This window comes from Aythya ferina, assembly GCF_964211825.1.
Source record: "Aythya ferina genome assembly, chromosome: Z".
Lineage (NCBI taxonomy): Eukaryota > Metazoa > Chordata > Aves > Anseriformes > Anatidae > Aythya > Aythya ferina.
Genome location: NC_140299.1, coordinates 37,342,732 through 37,363,136, shown reverse-complemented (window position 1 = coordinate 37,363,136; position 20,405 = coordinate 37,342,732). Strand labels below are relative to the sequence as shown.

The 20,405-nt window shown below is 39.5% G+C and overlaps 2 protein-coding genes across 8 annotated transcripts in view; both read left to right on the top strand.

Annotated features, from left to right (window-relative positions):
• Positions 1-6,833, top strand: part of TJP2 (tight junction protein 2) — a 65,722-nt gene extending 58,889 nt beyond the window's left edge. For all 7 annotated transcript variants that reach the window (XM_084504913.1, XM_084504916.1, XM_084504914.1 and 4 more), the window contains 7 exons: positions 194-404; positions 1,347-1,447; positions 1,822-2,034; positions 2,406-2,516; positions 3,511-3,843; positions 4,286-4,371; positions 5,909-6,833. In XM_084504913.1, coding sequence (XP_084361039.1) covers positions 194-404; positions 1,347-1,447; positions 1,822-2,034; positions 2,406-2,516; positions 3,511-3,843; positions 4,286-4,371; positions 5,909-6,077 — 1,224 coding nt within the window. In that variant the 3' untranslated portion in view covers positions 6,078-6,833. The remainder of the gene's footprint in view (positions 1-193; positions 405-1,346; positions 1,448-1,821; positions 2,035-2,405; positions 2,517-3,510; positions 3,844-4,285; positions 4,372-5,908) is intronic.
• A 9,887-nt stretch (positions 6,834-16,720) lies between these two features.
• Positions 16,721-18,998, top strand: LOC311427810 (interferon alpha-2-like). The gene is made up of 2 exons (XM_084505377.1): positions 16,721-17,312; positions 18,761-18,998. Exon 1 carries the CDS (start codon positions 16,757-16,759, stop codon positions 17,309-17,311), a length of 555 nt encoding a protein of 184 aa, XP_084361503.1. The 5' UTR covers positions 16,721-16,756; the 3' UTR covers position 17,312; positions 18,761-18,998.
• The last annotated feature ends 1,407 nt before the right edge of the window (positions 18,999-20,405 follow it).

The window sequence follows — 20,405 nt, the reverse complement described above, 5'->3', positions numbered from 1 at the left end:
TTGTTCAGAAAAATGGAGCTGAAGGGAAAAGGTTGCCTGCTGTGGCTTCTGAATGTAATGTAACTGGGGGAAAAAATCCCAAATGTTATGGTCTTGTGGAGGAAAGCATCCTAGTTTTCCTAGGGTGCCATGTTCCGTTCACTGCCCTTTGTTCCCCACAGGCAGAACACTGACTGAGCTTTCTTGTTTACAGGATAAACATGCTCTCTTGGATGTGACTCCTAAAGCAGTGGATCTCCTAAATTATACCCAGTGGTTTCCAATTGTAGTCTTCTTTAACCCAGACAGTAAGCAGGGTGTGAAAATCATGAGACAAAGGTTATGCTCCACATCTAACAAGAGCTCAAGGAAGCTTTATGAGCAAGCAAACAAGCTGAAGAAAAATTGTTCCCACCTCTTCACAGGTAAGGAAGAAAGTGTGTCAAACCTGCTTACCAAGAGAGTAGTGGATGCAACTGTGTAAGTCTCAGACATCCACTTATTCACATGTATTACTTTCTCACATGTATTAACTCGTATGTGAGAAAAATCTGAAGTAATTTTCTTCAGACAGGCTCTTCTGTGAAGCTATTTTATTCATGATTGCAATGGCGGGTGTCCTGCCAATCAGGAGCGCATTTTAGTAAACAAATCATAGCCTTTTATTCCCTATTACCCAATGCCTGATCACCTCCCCTGTTTCCTCATTGGCTGAGTACTTCAGCTTCACAAGCTACTTGACACTTCTCTATACCGTATATGTACAATTTTTCTTTTTTTCAACCCTTTAATTTCTCATTTCCTATGTTTTGAGAACTTGTGATCTTTGTTTTACTGTTCTCACACTGCTCATCCTGTTTTTCTCAATCTTTTACCTTGTTTTGGAACTGTGAGGCCTCCTACTGTCTACTTATGTACTTAACATTTCTCCTTATTATGACTACACAACTACCTTGGCCTACAGAAAAGTAATTCTGCAAAAACTGTAAAAACACAACTTAGTTTCTCACAGGCATCCACTTACTGCTCTGTATATTATTAACTCATGTGTGGGCTGGAACTAAATGGATGTGAAAGTACAGTGATGAGCCATCTCTTTGACTTCTCAAAGTTCCTTGTTTTGCCAAATTATAACACAAAAGAAATTGAGAATCAGCATACTGTCATTCAAAGGCAATGAGTAAGTCAGTTAATAAGCTTGGGGTGTGGACAAACAATAAAATAAAAATACTTTAAGTCAGTGATCTAAATGAAGTATCTGTTTAACACTCTCATCGTACTAAAACAAAAAGCTAAACAGAAAAGACCAAATAAATGACCACGTTGCATTTGCTGTGTATATATACTTTTTCATTCAATTTTTACAGCCACCATCAATTTGAATTCAGCCAATGACAGCTGGTATGGTAGTCTGAAAGACACAATTCAGCAACAGCAAGGTGAAGCAGTATGGGTATCAGAAGGAAAGGTAAGCAGTCAGTCCACACTAAGCAATACAGGTATCTCAGGATAATTTCTTGCAGGAAAAACTGTTCAAATTTTTGTTTGCCTACACTGGGTAAATTGGACAAGGAGTGGGTTAATGTCTGTCTTTGTAACCCAAACTGATCTAGTATTGTTCTTTCTGTTATAATTTGGAGCTTTCATCACTAATGCTGTGGCTTAGGGAAAGTGGCAAAGAGGACTTTTACAGGTCTTTCCTTTAAGATTCTGCATTAAGATTTCTTTTGGTTTTGCAAGATCATTTTTAAGGAGCTGTTTAGCATGACTTTGATACCTAATTAGTCTCTAATCCTTAACTCTTTAGTCTTTATTCCTTAATTCTTAATGACTTTTCTGTAGATGGATGGTATGGAAGATGATGCAGACGATCGCATGTCTTACCTTACTGCCATGGGCGCTGACTATTTGAGTTGTGATAGTCGGTTGATCAGCGACTTAGAAGATACAGATGGTGAAGGAGGTGCATACACCGACAATGAACTTGATGAAACCATGGATGAACCAAGGATTTCATCTGTTAGCCGGTCCTCTGAACCTGCACATCACGAGGAGGTGAGGCGCCTAGATTTTCAACAAGGCTGGGTTCTGGACTTCATGAAAAAAGCCCAGTATGTGTGGCGTAGGAATAAAAAGGAGATTTCTCTTGCAGTTTCTTTAAACTGCAGCATTATGTAGTAGTGTTTCAGAAGTACCTAGTGTAGAACAAAAGTAATAATAACTCTGCTTTTCTGCCTAACAGTATAGATTTCCTGATTATGTCTCATCACCTTGTACTTGACAATTATATCTGCAGTGATTGTGATCAGATTGCTGTCAGTCACCTGACTCTCAGTTACCGTTCCCAAATTAGTAAACTTCAAAGAGACCAAAAATGGTTGAGTACTGGATACTACTGTGATTTTACCTCTTATTTTCTTCTGCAGAACATGAGGAAACTTAGCTCGGAACCAAGAGCTCAGCTGAGGAAAGCTGGTAGCAGAGAGATCCTTAGAGAACCTAGTCCACCTCCAGCATTCAAGCCAGAACCACCTAAGGTAAATTTGTAGAAACAGATCTGAATACATAGTTTGCTTTCTGGAGAAATTCCAGGGTGGCACATCAGGAAAAGCGAGGAGAATGATCAGATACTAGAAAACAAGAAAAATGTGGAGAGAGAGAGAAAGGATGAAGGAAGGGGCTACAGAGCCTAGCAGTAAGAAAAGGGATTAGTTGTCTTCAAATGCATGTGATCTATATTTGGAAAAGGAACTACACTCCTCTTTGTTTATTCTAATTAATTGAAAGACACTTTTTTAGAACAGCAAAAACAAATCTAAGCTAATCATCAGGAAAAGTATTATCTGATGGTCATTATTGTGAAGTGCAAAATCAGAATCTAGCGTCTCTGAAATCAGTCCCCATCCCTAGAAATTATTAACTGGCTATGCAAACCTTGCTCCAAAATGATACGTGGAAAACAAAACTAAACTAAACAAAAAAAACAGTGCTTGGAGTCTAAATTCTACTCCTTCTACACCTGATTTCTCCTTACCCCAAAGTCTTTTCTTTATGAGGGTGGGTGCCCTTGCAGTCTGCATTCAAAATACATTCAGTGTGCTTTGCCAATGGAGACTGGGCAGAGTCAGACAAATGTGTGGAAAATAATGGTGGAATAGAAAACAGGCATGGTTCTGTGCACTCCTAAACTCTAGGGAATGGTATTCTGTGGTAGGCAGGATGGACAAATCAGCTGGGAGGTACTTATTCTCTGTGTTGTCCCCTGTGACATGTTATAGTTCTGGTGCTCTTCATAGAACTGTACAAATACATCTAAATGTGCTGCTCTTCTATAGGGTGATGTGTAGTTTATGAATGTATGGCCAAAATGTTGCAGCAGTTCAAATACCTTTTCAAGTGTTACTTTGGATGAGAATCAACTATGAATTAAATACATAGGGAAAATGATTAATCTCAGATTAAACCTTCATTTGAAAAGAAAAGTCATGAAATTGCTATTGTAAACATAGTTTACATTTTTAATACTTCTAGGGGAAGTTACAAAACAAAGAGGATCAATATGACATCCCCAAAAACTCTGACTCCAAAACAAGTAGCATCAATGCCAGCAGTGAGACTTCAACTGCATCAGTTAAAGCAGCACCACCTGTTTCTGCGAAACCTGCTTTTGGACGGCCTATCCTAAGAAACACTCAGCCAGCAGTCCCAGCTGCAGAGGAAGAGGAGGAAAAGTTGGAAGAGGAAGGAAGTGAACAAGAAAATACTCCAAAATCTGTACAGAGGAAAGTCAAAATATTTGAGGAGATGAATCAGAAGGCAAAGATTCAAAGAATGCAAGAGCTACAAGAGGCCCAGAATGCCAGGGTACGAAGAGATGCATTCTCCCCTTGCTGTACTTTCCAGCATGCAAAACAGCCTGCATCCTGAAAATGAAAATCTTGCACTTGCATTGTGTTGATGTGTTGATTTTGGGAGGAGAGTTGTGGTAACGTACACAACTAGAAGTATCATTTCTTTCATAGAATATAAAGATTTGGATTTAAAAAGAGGCTATATTTTTTTAGGCTTCTTATTGTAGCTATAGCAAACTGTCTTTTGAAAACCCTCCTGCTCTTGGCACTCCATTATTTTCACATGTAGTTTTAATTAGTACTCTAGCAAAAGATCATGCAGCTGTAGGAATAGTTTTCCGTTTGTGCTTTAATTGTTTCAGATGTAGCTGTGACCTGCTTAGATCTACAGTCTATGATTTCTTAATGGATAGACTAAAAAAGAACAGTTATTTTCTCCAACTTTTTTTTTAAAGCTTGAAATAGCCCAGAAGCACCCGGATATTTATGCTGTCCCTGTCAAAACACAGAAGTCAGAACAGAACTGGCCCCAACCCATGAGGTAAGGTATATCCAATTTAAAGTATTCTGTCTGAATTGTTTACTTCACCAGCAACAAGGAACTGATCTTGCCATTTTTTTTCATAAAAAACAATCTTACTTTGGTATATTGCTTTGTTGTGGTGCCACCAAGATTACTGTATAGGTAGGGCAAAACTTCAATGAACTTTTTGTTTTTAGGATTTTTTTTTTAGTTTCTTCATAGTATTTGAATTACCTAGGAAGAAACACTGTAATTACTTAACACTTAATTACCTAAGTGCTTAGTCAACTGCAGATTTATTGTGTGGGTAAGAAAACCAAGGATGAAACTTTGCTGAAGTCACTCATCTAGTCACTCAGCTGAGGAGGGAACTCTCTTTTTTAATCTGACTGGAGTCTCATGAAAGTTGGAGCGTCTTTCATTAAAATTCAGTGAGTTCTGGATCGTCTGATCATGGTGTCAGTTTACCCCTGGGTTGTCACCTATGCGGGAGCTAATACACTGTGATAGATTTTGCTTTCTTCTCTGCAGAGCTCTGAGTTTCTCTTGCTTCTTAGTTACAACCAATAGAAGTGGGACATTTTCTTTCTAAAGAGTCAAATCCTTTGATGTCATAGTATATAATTTAAAATGCAAAAATTAAAAACAAAGTAATAATTACTGGTTTTCTTGCTGGATTCAAAACAGCATACTTTTTATGGTGGTTTACAAGTTTTTTAAGAAGTAGTAAAAAAAAGTCAACTTTAACTGTATATCCAGAGTTATTTGCTTAATTGCAGGAATCAGTGCTGTTGCCATGTTGGAGAAATGTTAATGACTGACCTTGAGGAAGTTTCCGAGCACAGAGGCAGTATGGGAAGAGGGCAACATCTTAGTTATGTACAGTGTGGAATTGCAAAAATTGTGGCTTTTGAAACTGGGGAAATGCCCTTCCTTGGCAGATTTTATCTATGTATATCTGCTTAGTGTCACTGTAAATGGGTAGCATTGCAGTGTATAAATAGCAAACATAGGGGTTATTTCTGCTTATTTTTTAAGAAGAAGAGCCCTAATAAGAACCTTGAATGAGGAGAGAATGCTTTCAAGAAACGTCACACAAGAAGTCTTCAGACCTTGAGAAAGGAGACTGAAGATGCATAAAAAGGAAGCAGGCATAGAAAGAATGATGCAAAAAAGTGCGAGGAAAATGTCAGTCAGTTGGGGGTAGCAGCAGGAGACTGAAAACTTCTGTGCTGGGGGAATAAAGCACTGTAAAGCTCTTGAACAGGGTGGATGAGTGGTGGAGCAGTTAATACTTTTAAATTTGTCATTCTTCCAGGCATATTGAGTGGGTCAAATCAGAACGTGAAGCTCTGGCTTGCTGAAAATCAGATGCCTCTGTGGAGGCTTACCATGGCTATGCAAATGATGTAAAAAGGGCTAAGAGGGGCTTAATTTGCTCCATGTGCCTTTCTAGGTTGTATGTGGCCATAAAATCAATATTGGATATAATTTTTTTTTCAGCTTTTCAGAGTAGAATTAAACTCTCTCTTTTTCCCTTGTCTTGCTGTGTTAGCTGCCGTCCTCCAGAACCACAGAAACCTCCTACCAGACCTTACCTAGAGAATCGTGGCAGCTGTGGCAGCGATGCAGAGGAGGAGGAAGAGTACCGCCGGCAGCTATCAGACCACTCTAAAAAGGGGTACTATGCACAGCCATCCAGATACAGAGACACAGAACTGTAGGCTTTCTAGTATGTGAAGTATAACGCTGTTTTGAGGTTCTCTTCTTTCACAGCCAAAGTGGAGCAGCAGTTAGTCTTGAGAAGCTATATTTTTGTTGGGGATAATTAGTTGGTATGCTACACAACTTAGACATATCCATACGCTGAAACTGGAAGACTTCATTTTTTGGGGATATTATTTTGTTAGCATCTAAGAAAAGAAATCACTATTGCCTAAATACTGTTGCCTGTTTTACAAGGACCAAATCCTGTTTAAAAGTTTGTGTTAATTCTTAGTACCTTAATACTTTAACACGATGAAAACCTTTTCTTTTTTCCTTTTATTAATGCTGCCTTTTGGGGCTGTTTGGCTGTGTTATGAAAGTATGATCCAGGAGATACACTTCTTGATGCAATAGAAATAAATTTGAAAGTGTATTTAAAGAACAGTAAGTGCCTTTAACAAGAAGCATTTTAAGTTGTGCATTTTGACATCTGATACTTGTGAAAAGTCATAACACGCTAAAGGGGGATTGACACTTTTACCTAACTTTTGTATCAGTTTAATGGCAACAATTTACCTTGCGTGTTGTTTTTCTAAGTTCGTAGATGTATATGCAATATTTCATAAATTCTGACTGTACATAATAAAGGTGCAATTGACTAGGTTGGTTGGAAAAGACCAGGATGTGCTGAAACTGAGAAAATGATGTAGAAATTCAATCATGTATTAAAATTTACACAGACTGCAAATAATAAAGAATATATTCTAGACAAATCTTGTGTATCGTATTTTTCTTTTGAACAGCATTAGTCTGCTAGAACCTCTGACTTCTGTAAATGTATTTGCAGCAGTGAAAAACTGCACTGTTGATATATCTTCCTAGTGTTTTGAAGCATCATATATATTTTTCTTTCTGTTTTAAAATAATACCAACACAGACCTATGCCATTTAGCGTTTAGCATATTAACTTCTGCCTCCCCATTCCTTCTTTTAATCCTTAATTTGCTATATAGAAAAGAAAGCCTTGAAAAGGTTGTAGAAAATATACTTTTACTCATGTTATAGAAAACATGGTTTTCTAATGCTCTTTAAAAAGTACAAAAGGTGGAATTTTCTTGCTGAAACAAAGGAATAGATGCATCTCAGATGAGGAAATGGCTGCTCACTGTAGTTGACTTTCATTAAGCCTTTTTACACTCAAGACTGAATTTGTTGGCATTACAACATTTTTTGTTCCAGCTGTTCTTAGATGTGCGATCACCCAAATATCCGTATCACAACTGTCTCTGTAGGGGTTACATACTGCAAACATTAGATTGTAGCTAATAGCTTGGCTGAGTATAAGAACGCTAAAATGAGTCATGATCATTTTATGATCAGGCGATCAGCTGCGGGGCAGATGCCTTCTGCAGCGGAGCGGGGGATCGTGGCGGGCAGGGGAGATTCTGCTTCAAGGCCACTCAAGGGAACTGCCAGGACCTGGCAGCTCTCGCAAGAGTGGTTGACAAGGCGTTGGTGGAGCCAGGAGGGCCCCTCCACTGTTGTGCAAAGGCAGCCGCTGGACCAGGGGCAGTCATGGCACAGTGCGGTAGTTTGTGCAGCAGTTCGTGTGGTTAGGTCACAGTGGTGAGCTTCTGTGAGAGACTGGTCATGGCAACTGGTCGGCAAAAGGCCACGATCACATTGCTAAAAAGGAGGTGGGGACCCAAACCGAAAAAGTCCCTTGTCAGGCTGCTGGGAGTGCCAAAGCTTCACACTGCCTTTGGGCAGCTGCAGAGGTAGCAATTGCATGAGATGTGAGCAGGTGGCATGAGATGTGAGCATGGTAGCTGAGCTCCAAGAAGAGGTGGAAAAATTGAGGAGCATCTGGAATGCAAAGAGAGAGAGAGAATGGTGGTGCCAAGCTCTGGTCTCTTCTAAACAAGAAAAGGCACGAGGAATTCCCCAACAAGAAGGGAATGCAGTACCAGTCCCTCAGCAGACACAAGGCAGAAGCTGCAAAGATGTGAATGATTGGAAACAAGTCCAGGCTTGAGGTGGCAGGACAAATCTGCCTTCACCCATCTTACCCTATCATGTAGACCTGAGCAACAGGTACTAGGCCCTGGAGGCTGAAAGGCAACTGATGAGTGGAGAAAACAATGATTCCCCTCCACCAGAGATACTGCCAGCGTCAGAAAGGCTAACCCCCTGTATCAAAACCACAGGCAGGAGGAAGAAAAGGTGCGGTTTGGTTGTGGTAATTCCACAGTAGAGGGAACAGACGGTCCAATATACCGAAGGACCATCCTCTAACAGAAGTCTGCTGCCTTCCTGGGGCCTGGGTTACAGATGTCACCAGGAGACTTCCCGGCTTGGTTTGATCTCAGAGTATTACCCATCACTAGTCCTACATCTGGGAGGAAAAATGGTAAAGCATAGCCCGAGAGCATTCAAATGGGACTTCAAGGAATTGGGATAGATAATTGGGAACTTGGGTGCACAAGTCATCTTCTCCATTCTTCCCAGTACTGATAGCAACGGGAACAGAAGGATACCGTCCATTAACATGTGGCACCATTGCTGGTGTCATCACGAAAATTTTGGGTTTTTTGGTGACAGGAAGCCTTACATGACATCAGGCTTGCTAGCATCCGACAGGATTCATCTTTCCCAAAGGGGAAAGTCCTTGATCATGAACTGGCAGGGCTCATTGATGGGGCTTTAAACTAGATTGATGGCAGAGGGGGATATCGTCAGGGATGCTCGCGATAGGGTACAGGATGATATGTCATCCCACTCATGCCAGTAAAGGATGCTCAGAGCCTAAAGAGGGAACAGAGCTTAACAGGAGAGCTACTGTAGGCCCACGTGGACAACGTATAATTGCCCCATCCAGAAAGGCAGATGCATTGGGAGCCCAACTCAAATGCCTCTATGTAAATGCATGCAGCATGGGGAATAGACAAGGGGAACTGAAGGTGTGCATGCAGTTACAGGTCTGTGATCCTGTCACAATTCCTGAGACATGAGGGGACAGCTGTCATGACTGGAATATGGCCATGGACAGCTTTATGCTTTTTAGGAAGGACAGGCCAGGAAGGTGAGGTGATGGAGTTATTCTTTATGGGAGTGAGCGACTGGAATCTATGCAGCTCTGCCTGGGGGGGGACAAAGTGCAAGTCAAGAGCCTATGGGTGAGGATTAAAGGGCAGGCCAACAGGGGTGACATCGTGGTGGTAGGTGTTCACTACAAGCTACCGGATCAGGAAGGAGCAGATGAGGCCTTCTATAGGCAGCTGCAAGTTGCCTCACATTCACAGGCCCTGGTTCTTATGCAACCCTGGATTTCAAGACAGCTAACTTTGACCTCTTCATGGACCTAACTGGAGGACTCCCTTGGGCCAGGGCCCTAGAGGAAGAGGGGACCCAAGAGAGTAGGCTAATAGTCAAGAACCACTTCCTCCAAGTTCAGGATCGGTGCATCCCTACAAGAAAGAAGATAAGCAAGGAGGTCAGGAGACCTGCATGGGTGGGCAATGAGCCCTTGGGAAAACTTAAATGGAAAAAGGAAGCATACATGATGTGGAAGAAGGGACAGACCATGTAGGTGGAATATAGGGATATTGTCAGAGAATGCAGGGCTGCAATGAGGAAGGCTAAGGCTTGTTTAGAATTAAATTTAGCAAGAGACATCAAGGATAACAAGAGCTTCTTCAAATACATCAGTAGCAAAAGGAAGACTAAGGAAAATGTGGGTGCACTGCTAAATGAGGCAGGTGCCTTGATGATCACGGATAGAGGAGGTGGAATTACTGAATGCCTTCTTTGCTTCAGTCTTCCCTGCTAAGGCTAGCCCCTATGCACTACCAGAAATCAGAGAAAACCTGGAGAGAGGAAGATATTCCCCTGGTTGAAGAGGATTGGGCTAGAGGTTATTTAGGCAAGCTAGACACCCACAAATCTATGGGCCCCAATGGGATGCACCCAAGGGTGATGAGGGAACTGGCAGGTGTTATTGCTAAGCCACTCTCTGTCATCTTCTAAAGGTCTTGGAGAACAGGAGAGGTGCCTGAGGACTGGAAGAAAGCCAACATTACTCCAGTCTTCAAGAAGGTGAAGAAGGAGTACCCAGGAAACTACAGGCCAGTCAGCCTCACCTCCATTCCTGGAAAGGTGATGGAATAGTTCATCCTTGAGGCCACCTCTAAGCACATGGAGGAAAATATCAGCAGTCAACATGGATTCATGAAGGGGAAGGCGTGTTTAACCCACCTGATAGCCTTCTATGATGAGACAACTGGCTGGATGAATTAGAGGAGAGCAGTGCATGTTGTCTACCTTGACTTCAGCAAGGCTTTTGACACTGTCTCCCATAACATCCTCCTGGGCAAGAGCTGGAAGCTTGGGATCCATGAGTGGACAGTGGAGTGGATAGAGAGCTGGCTGGATGGCAGAGCTCAGAGTGTTGTGTTCAACGGTGCTGAGTCTAGTTGGAGGCCTGTGGCTAGGTGACATCCCAGGGGTCAGTACTGGGTCCAGTGCTATTCAACTTATTCACTGATGACCTGAATGAAGGGACAGCGTGCACCTGCAGCAAGTTTGCAGACGATACAAAGCTTGGCAGAGTGGCTGACACACCAGAGGCCTGTGTGGCCATTCAGAGAGACCTGAACAGGCTGGGGAGTTGGGTGGAGAGGAATCTCATGAGGTTCAACAAGGGCAAGTGCAGGGTCCTGGGGAGGAATAACCCCAAGCACCAATACAGGTTGGGGGCTAACCTGCTGGAGAGCATCTCTGCAGAGAAGGAGCTTGGGGTCCTGGAGGACAACAAGTTAACCATGAGCCAGCAGTGTGTCCATGTGGCCAAGAAGGCCAGTGGGATCCTAGCCTTCATCAGAAGGAGTGTGGACAGCAGGTCAAGAGAGGTGATCCTCCCCATCTACTTAGCTCTACTTAGTGTGGTGAGGCCACACTTGGAATACTGTGTGCAGTTCTGGGAACCCCAGTACAAGAGCATTGTAGAACTTTAAGAGATGGTCCAGCATAGAGCCACAAAGACAACTAAGGGATTAGAGCATCAATTCTATGAGGAAAGACCAAGTGGTCTGGGCCTGTTTAGCTTAAAGAAGAGAAGTTTGAGAGGGGATCTTACCAACGTCTACATCTACCTGAGGTGACAATATAAACAGGATGGGGTCAAACTCTTCTCAGTGGTGGCCAGTGATAGGACAAGGGGTAATGGGTATACACTGAATCACAGGAGGTTTCGTCTCCATATGAGGAAGAACTTCTTTACGGTTTGGGTGACAGAGCACTGGAACAGGCTGCCTGGAGAGGCTGTGGAATCTCCTTCTTTGGAGTTATTCAAAACCTGCCTGGATGCCATCCTGTGTAACATGCATTAGGTGACCCTGCTTGAGCGGGGGGATGGACTAGATAGAGGTCCCTTCCAACCTCAGCCATTCCGTGATTCTGTGATCATCAGTTCTTCAGAGTGATTTTTGCCCTACCCAGGATCTTTGCTGCATTCAGTTCAAGGACAGCAATTCATTAGTGAATAATAATTATTATTTTTTTAAAAAAACAAACAAACAAACAAACAAAAAAACTTGTCAGTATCCAGTAGGTGACCTTACTGGTTATCATGGTCAACAAATAGTAGAAAAATATACATTTACCTTTCATAATTTCAAACAAAATTCTCAGTGAACTCTGGCTCATTTCTTAAAACCAAGAGGGAAGCATCTGTTGAAATACAGTGCTTCCTGATCAAGATGCTATGCTGTAGTATCTGCTTAGTATCTGCAGAGCAACTTTGTAGTTTGGATGACACACAAAACTAAATGTTGATGTGAAGCTCATCTGTTTGCTTCTTTTTTTTTTTGGTGTAGGAGCGAGAGAAAATTTGGGACTGCTTCTTCTTCTACTTTTATTCTTTCCCTATGGAGGAGGAGTGGTCCAGAGCATTGGTGGTGGAGGGATGGGTTGACTCAGAGTTCATGTGGCAAAGCAGAAATGACGACAGAGCCATTTCTCCTAACCTGTTCCTGAATTTGGAATCCAGTCTGTAAAGAATTCTGGCAGTATGTGGCTTTATTTTGCTCAGCCATTTTTTTAGTAGCAGTGCCATGTAACACAGAACAAGTACTACTCCTTTACAAGTTAACAATGGAGTTAAGGGGAGAAATGTTCAGCTTTTACTCTACTTGGAGTATTAGGGTGTCTGAACTTTGAAATCATGTTTTGGTATTCTGTAGGATAAGGAGTCTGTTTTTGTTTTGCTAGTATAACTTTGTCTGAATCCTAAGAGAAACCAAATCTCAGCTGGCATCCATGGAATAGACTTTGGTCTTGGAATGACCAGCTTTCTCTCTTCTATGATAGAATGCTTAAGACAAAGTAGCCCTTTCCTTACTGTCTTATTTTGTTGGGTTTTGGATTAGTTAAGTTATATTTTGTGACATAACTCAGTAGAGCCAAATTTTAAAAACTATTTGCTCCTGCGTTGCTCAACTGTTAAAGAAAAAAAAAAAAAAGGAAAAAAAAATGCAATTGCTCAAGCAGCACTGAATGTTCTTTGTTAGTTCCCCTTGAACATGGTTGTAGGCTGGAATTTTACCATGGGGTTTAAAACCTGTTTCATTTAATTTAATTCCAGGGTATGGAATTCAGTTCTGGTCTCCAAAGCATAAAAAGGGTGTTCAGGTACTTGAAGATGTCCATACACAGGAGGCCCAGCAGGAGGCCTGGAGGGTATGCCCTGAGAGGGGCTTGTATTTGCTTATATACTAGCCTCTCCTTTTTTTTTTTTTTTTTTTTTTTTTTTTTTAGGTTATTTTTCAGAGCTTTATCTATATGTGGATTTATTTTTTTCCCATTTTTCGTTTATATACTCAAGTATTTTTATGGCTTTTGTCATGGTATTCTCCAGGGCAGCCTTTATTCTGTTTAGATTTCAATAAAAGCTCTATTCTCATGTTTACCTGTCTCTGATAGTGTCTGACTTTTTGTGATAACTAGAAGAGTTTTAAAATCATTTTTTATCTTGTGCATTTGTTTCTGTCAAGAAGTGTTTGAACAGTGTATGGTCTGATTTCTTGGGTGGTCCTTTGGGAACCTAGGAGCTAGACTCACTGATCCTTGTGGGTCCCTTCCAGCTCAGGATAATCTATGATCTGTAATTTTTCTCAGTATAAAAAGAATGTGAGAGTTCCTCTATTTTATGAAAGCAGTTGTCAGTCATAGTCCGGTAATTCTCTAAAAATTTAGAGAGCCATGTGTACTAAAGAGGGTAAAGTCTGAGTATTCCTACACAGCAAATGCCCATTCAGCGTGGTAAATCAAGGCACATCCAGCAAGGCAGCCAAAGACCCTATCTATGCCCAGTGGTTTTGACAGCTCGTGTAGCAAGATGCAAGAGCCTCAGGGCAAAAAGACACCCTTGGTGAGTGCTGATGTTCAAGTTGTCAATACAAGAAATTGAATATACTCCAGCTAATTTAGTTTCCTACAAAGTGGAGTTTAGGTCCTGCTCCTCTTTATGCAGAAAAAAAAAAATGCTGACAAACCACAGTGTATTTTATAAGTAAGGCAACAAATCTTTAGTGTCGTGAATGGAAATTGTAATTTTCTTTTTTACTTCCATGCTTTTAAAAAGTAGGTTTTAATAATTCCTTTTGCTCCTATTTCATTGAGGACTGCTCTGTTAAATCTCTTTTCTGGTAAACTTTATTTGTAGTACTTTTTGTTAGTTATTAGTTAATACCTGTATTTGTAGAATTGTATTTTATGAAACAATACTTTGCAAAAGCAAGCATCTACTACACAAATTACTTATGTGAATTACTCCAGCATAAGACAAAACAGTTACATGGTATGCCAAGTTGGGAAGGTCACATAGCTGAGCTGGATCTTATCTTCTTAGTGCAGACTGTGATATTGATTATGAATTAAATTGCAGCATGTAAGCTAAATTAACTGTGTTTTAACCATTTTAAACTACAGAATGCATTCTTCATATGGCAGATTTTGTATATAAATTTCCTATCGTTATCCATCCTTGTGCAGCAGCTCCAGAGTTGGTATTAATCATGTACAATCCCCCTTATTAAGATACTGTGTGTCGTGACAAGCTGAGCTTGTTTGGATTCCTTGGTGGCATGCTGACCTCTTAAAATCAGTGTGTTTTGAATGAGGTAAAGGAGAAAGGAAACTGAGAGTAGATTACATGTTGAGAGGAACTAGTTATTTTGATTGGAGAATTAACGTTTCTATTCTGCAGGAATGTTCCTGTGCACAGCTCCATTTGCCAGCATAAATGTAGCTTAGACTTAATGCATGCCTTGGTGCCTGAGATAAAAGACTCCATGTCATAAGAGATAACAAATAGTCATCCCAAATACTCATTTCATTATACAATGAAATTACAAACTTCCTTTAGGGAAGTGAATTGTGGCAATTTGAAGGTGGTAGAAATTCATAGAATTGTGCATATTTTTTTATCTCTAGTCTTACACTCCTGCAATGAATACATGCAGCAAGATGACCTTTTAAGACAGAGCTGCTTGAATGGAATCACAGATCAGGTACTTTTTTTTACATGAATGACTTATTAGGTATACTTGGAAATACAGTTGTGCTTTGTAAACCTGTTTCCTCTTTTCATTCTAGGTTAGAGTGGGCTTTGCTTCAACCACAGAGAAATAACAAAAGCATTCTGTGCTGCAGCTTCATAGCACTCAGCTGCCTCTTCCAGTAATTACTTTCAATGAACTGTTTCTGAATTAAACAATAAAAATGGATGATTAGGGAAGACTCTCATGAGTTATGCAATATTCTTACTCTGCTCAGTACAAAAGATAAGAAATTGAGTGGGGAAGAACAATTTTTTATTATAAAAGATACGAAATGGGAATGGTATGTACAGCTCTTTATTCAAAGGGAAACCTGTAAAAAGTATTTTGGAAGAGAAAAGAAAGAACTTGTGTGCCTGGGAGTTATAATAAACATGAACAAGTTTATCTGTTTAACATCAGTAGAAGAATTAAGATCATATAATGATTATAGCATGGAAAAATATACTTGTGTTTAACTTACGGAAGGTGGTGTAGTAGTATGAAATATTTTGCTTAAACTAGGTATATTTTTAATTGATTTAATGATGATTTTAATATGTACATAACTTCTACAGCTGTATTTTTGCACGTAATATGTCTCCATGGCCATTTTGTATCTAATGACAGCAATGCACTTTAGGTCTGTTTTTCCAAGTATTGAACATTCCCACTGAGTGAAAAGATTTGGTCCCATTTTACTCACTTTATGTCCTGCTTTGGCTGTTGTTACCCTTTTTGTTTAATACTGCTGTTCCAAAGTGATGATAGGGGATTCATTTGTTCTTCACAGTGGCAGTACGTCCAACTCAAGCTTGCTTAAGTAACAGGAGGAAATCACAGGATTTTCCTCATGTGAACAATTGTGCTCATCTTAATTTGTAACTTTTCAAAGCCTCCCAAATACATGTGTGCTGAACACAAAGGAAGCCCTAAAACAGTACCAGAAATCTGCTCAGAGTGATTACGAGACTAAGAATGAAGCCAGCCACATAGCGATGGGTGGCATTGCAACAGCTGCACAGAAATACAAAGCCAGATCTCAGACTAAAAAGCCAGTTTATCTGGACCTCTTTATCCAGATGTAATCATCTGCCTTTGTAGACTGCCTTTGCAGTGAGCTATGTTTGTACAGAAGGCTTGGAGAAACAGCTAAATGTTAATTTAAGACTCACTTTCATCAAAATAAAATCAAAGGCAGGTGCAAGATTTCACAATGTGCTGTGATAGTGCTCGCCTGTTCTACCAAATGGCTAAAGAAAGCAAATGGCTGTATTTTAGACCATTTTTTGTCAACGTGTTTGTTCTCTCTCCATTTAACATCAGAATTCAGACCTGTGCTCTACTGTCATTGATATTATTACTCAATTGATCATATGGAGAAAAATTATAGAGACTTACAGTCTCTAAAAGGCCCCATTTAATTACCACCATACATATATTAAAATACATATAGTTATATTAATACTAATACACATATTTTTATATATACATGTCTTTTAGTGATATATTCAAAGGACTATTGTCCTTTGAATTTAAATGGATGAAAGAAACATGAAGAGAAAGAGAATAATTTCCTGGAATAGGTAGAGAGAGTTCAGCTGAATTTTGGGAGTGTAAATCCTGTCAAAGAGAGAGGCTGACAGTAGTTTTTGGCAGGTCCCTGGCCCATCATTGACAATGCTGTGTTTCAACATGTTTTCCCACTGCTAAAATATTAAGAAACTAGGATATTTCTCTAGCATATTCTTTTAAATTCTCAGTACAATTACCACAGAATTTTTGAGGAAGAGGGATCTAAGATATATGTACAATCTAAGATATACATAACATTCTAATATCCAGCTGAAATAAAAAGAAAGTGGCAAAAAAAAGACAATGAAGTCATAAAGCAGAAAATGAAAGTGGTAAGTGTCAAAAGCATACACAAGGGGGAAGACCTTAAAAACCAAAAAATGATGAAAGAAAACTTCTCCTACAGAATAATTAAATTTCATAATTTTGAAGAAACAGAGACGTCTATTAATAACCTTCAAAGCAATCCAGCCTGTCTCTCAGGATTCATATACAGGAAAGGAGAAGCATAGCAGCTTATCTTTACCATGAATACTTTTGGCTTGGTACAAATTGGCCTTATTCTGTTGTGCACCACCACCATGTCAAGTCTTAACTGTAATCACCTTCCTTTACAGCAAAGAAAAGCGATTGAGAACAGCCTGCAACTTTTGGACAAAATGGGCAAAAAGTTTCCGCATCGTTGTCTAAGAGAGAAAATGTCCTTCAGATTTCCTGAGCAAGTTTTAAAGCCCAAACAGAAAGAAACTGTCAAAATGGCCATTGAAGAGATCTTCCAACACATCTTCTACATCTTTAGCAAAAATCTAACTCTAGCTGCTTGGGATGGGGCAGCTCTAGAACAATTCCAAAATGGACTTTATCATCAAATTGAGCAATTGGAGGCATGTGTAACTAAGAAGCAAACCCAGTATTTTTGGATTAAAGAAATCAACAGGCTGAAACTGAAAAAGTATTTCCAAAAGATAGACTGTTTTCTTAAAGACAAGAAACACAACCTGTGCTCCTGGGAGATCAGCCGTGCAGAAATAAGGAGATGTCTTCAATTGATTGATAAAGCCGTGAGGAAGCTTTACAACTAAGGTACAGAGATTTTCACCTGTTATAATTTAGCTTTAGAATTAATTACATTGAATATTTTTTCTATGATTATGATTTTTCTATGATTAAATGATTATGCTGCTAACATTTATTTTTGAAAATGTAATATATTATTCAATGTCAGTTAACTTTTATTTGGTGAGCAGGATGTATATACTACCTATAAAATAATCTGTATGACTTTTCAGTGAGGGTTACTCCATAGGAAAGGATGATAATTATGACAAATAATGTTATTGCATGGTGTTTTCTGCTGTGAAAATGTGCTGTTCCTTTCCATCTCTATTTCACCAATACACAGAGAATCATTTATTTGTGAATGGACTACACATCATCACTTTAGAGGAATTATTAGATTTGTACTGAATGAGTCCACATGAAAAAAAAAGTGGTGTACTCTTTATTTAAATGGGCCTGGTTTATGTTGATACCATTTATTATTCTTTCAAGTGCTATATGCTCTTTTCTAAGAATATATCTTTTTATACATTTGGTCCATTATAAGTTTGCTTTGTTCAGAGAGGTAAAGTAATTCTAGAAGGAATTGTCCACACAATAAATTGTTTGCAGTAACTATAGCTTCTGCAATAACTTCTCAATTGCATACTCTTACTTGTAATTAAAGTATCTTTCCTTCATCTAACTTTCTGTGGAGAAGGCTTTTTTTTCCATCCTGCTGTGTTCCAATTCACTTTAACTGCTTTCTCAAATTTGATTCCATTCCAATTCACTTCCATTCAGTGCTGTCCTTTATTGTTGCTTGAAATCTACTGCCCTTTACTCATAAACTGACCTACAGAAGCACGTATTCCAGCAAAGTTTCCCCCCAAACCACATAGCCTGGAATAGCAATATAAACAAATTTCTTGAAATAACCTGCCTATACTTTATAAAAGTCCAATGATTTCTGCAAGGCCAAATCAGGATTTTACCCTTGAGAAATTGTCCCTGGTTAACTCCATTTCAAATGATTGTGTTTTCCCTAGTTTCTTGCTATATGTTAGTCAGAGGGAGAAGAGTTACATCCAGGTTGTGTTACCAACTGAATTATGGTAAAAAGATGTTAAAAAAAAAAAAAAAAAAAAAAAAAAAAAAAAAAAAAAAAGCTACTATTTCCTGTAGCCAAAGCTGATGAGCTCTGGACACAGGCTTCTGGGTCCAGCATAAAGAAACAGGGCAGAGTTGTCATGGCCATAGTTCCCAAGGAAAGGAAATGTCAGTCATAAAGGGCTGTAATTGCTAGGGGTTGCTACTAGCATCTAGTGAGGAGCCACTTTAAAGTTTTCCCTTGTCTCTAGCCATTTAAAGCAGTAGCATTCAAAGCACTGCTAATGCAAAGGTGAATCTATACAAAAATAGACTAGTAAGAGCAATAGGAAAGGTAGTCCAGATGTCATGTACCGTATCTGTGACACAGGTCTCTTTTGCAGGGTATACATGCCCTCCTCTCTGCCAGCACGGATGAGAGCTAAAGGAAGTGTTGAGAGCAACGGATGCCAGGTCTGAAGCTGCAATACCAGAAGTACAACCTTATAACAACTTCACCATGATCCAGAATAACTGGAAAGACTAAAGGGAGAAAGCAAAGTATCAGAGCCGTTTTTTTCCCTGGTGAGATCCCACCAGACATATTATAGCCTAAAGTGTATTTCTTGTGCTTTGTAGCTAACAGTACTTGGAATGACTGTCAGACTGTTAGAAATCTGATTTCCACTGCTTGTTTGTTGGTTTTGGTTTTGTTTTGGGGTGGGGTTTTTGTTTGTTTTTCTTTTGTTTTGTTTGTTTACTTGTTTGTTTTTGCAATTCTGTGAGCCCGTGCTATAAAAAGACATTCAGCCTATTTAACTTTCTGGCTCTGATCACCTAGGTGACTTCTGAAATGCAGTAAACCCAAATTGAAACAGCCCCATTTTTACTGAAATTTGGCATGAAATATTTTCAACTGCCCTCTCACGAAGGATCCCAGGGTTTTCTGCCTCACTTGCTGGAAGTGGGAAGATGTTAAATCATGGACCACTGATTGTTCAGAAAAGCTCATCCCCCAAAATTTCCTTTATGGTTCATAACTATCCTTAACAATCTCATTATCAAGTGAAAATATGTTTTGAAGCATGTCAGTCAACAGGGCACTTTACAGTGCAGGAAACAACAGAATGGGCACTAGAGGGCAAAGTGGGATTATAGACAAGTGTAAGAATTTCAGGTGAATATTTTGAATGAATAAATGAATAAAAATGAATATTTTAGCAAGACGTCATTTCAACTTTTAATGACTTTTTATGACTGTGTTTCTTACCAATAAATTGTTATTGGGTTCACAGAAGGGACTTGGAAGAAAAAAATAAGAATTTTTGAGGAAAGGAATTGGATCTCAGAGATGATGGCTCATAAACCAGCATTTGATTTCATTTACTTTTCATCTGTGAGGTAACTGAAATTACTTGTAGTGAGACAGTATCTAAAAGACCCTTAAGCATAAGAACTCTGGAACAGACATGGGTGCTGAACAAGTAAAAGGGAAAAAGCAAATACCAAGCAAGCATTTACAATATTTCTTTGGTTTATTCTTACTTTTTAAAGAAAGATCTTTAAAGTAAAGAAAGTCTTTAAGGTAAAGAAAGAAAGGTAAAGATCTTCTCTCCCCCTTGCCGTTATAACATTATGGAGAGAGCTTATTTTGTCACCGTCATGGTACCAGGTTAGTTTTATGTGATGCCCTTGGCCAGCTGAAACTCTCCAGTATTTCTTCCAGTTAGTATTTACATATGCAGCAAACTATAATTTTTAACATAAATTATTTTCAAATGGAAATGAATAAAGTAGTTAACACAAAGTCTCAAATCCAAGTAGAAAATTAAACATAGATAAAACAAAATCTTTCCAGTTTAGGACTGTGTATAGACCAAAAAGCATAAGACTTGTGCACCAGTGCTGTGCAGCGCAGGTCCAGGTCTCAGTCCCAGCCCTAGTCCCAGTCATGGCTGTTTTTCATAGCTAGTCCCACAGCGTCTTGTTTACAGGGACAGTGCTGCACTTTTAGGGAAACTTCATAAAAATTGATAGGGTTTCATCTAC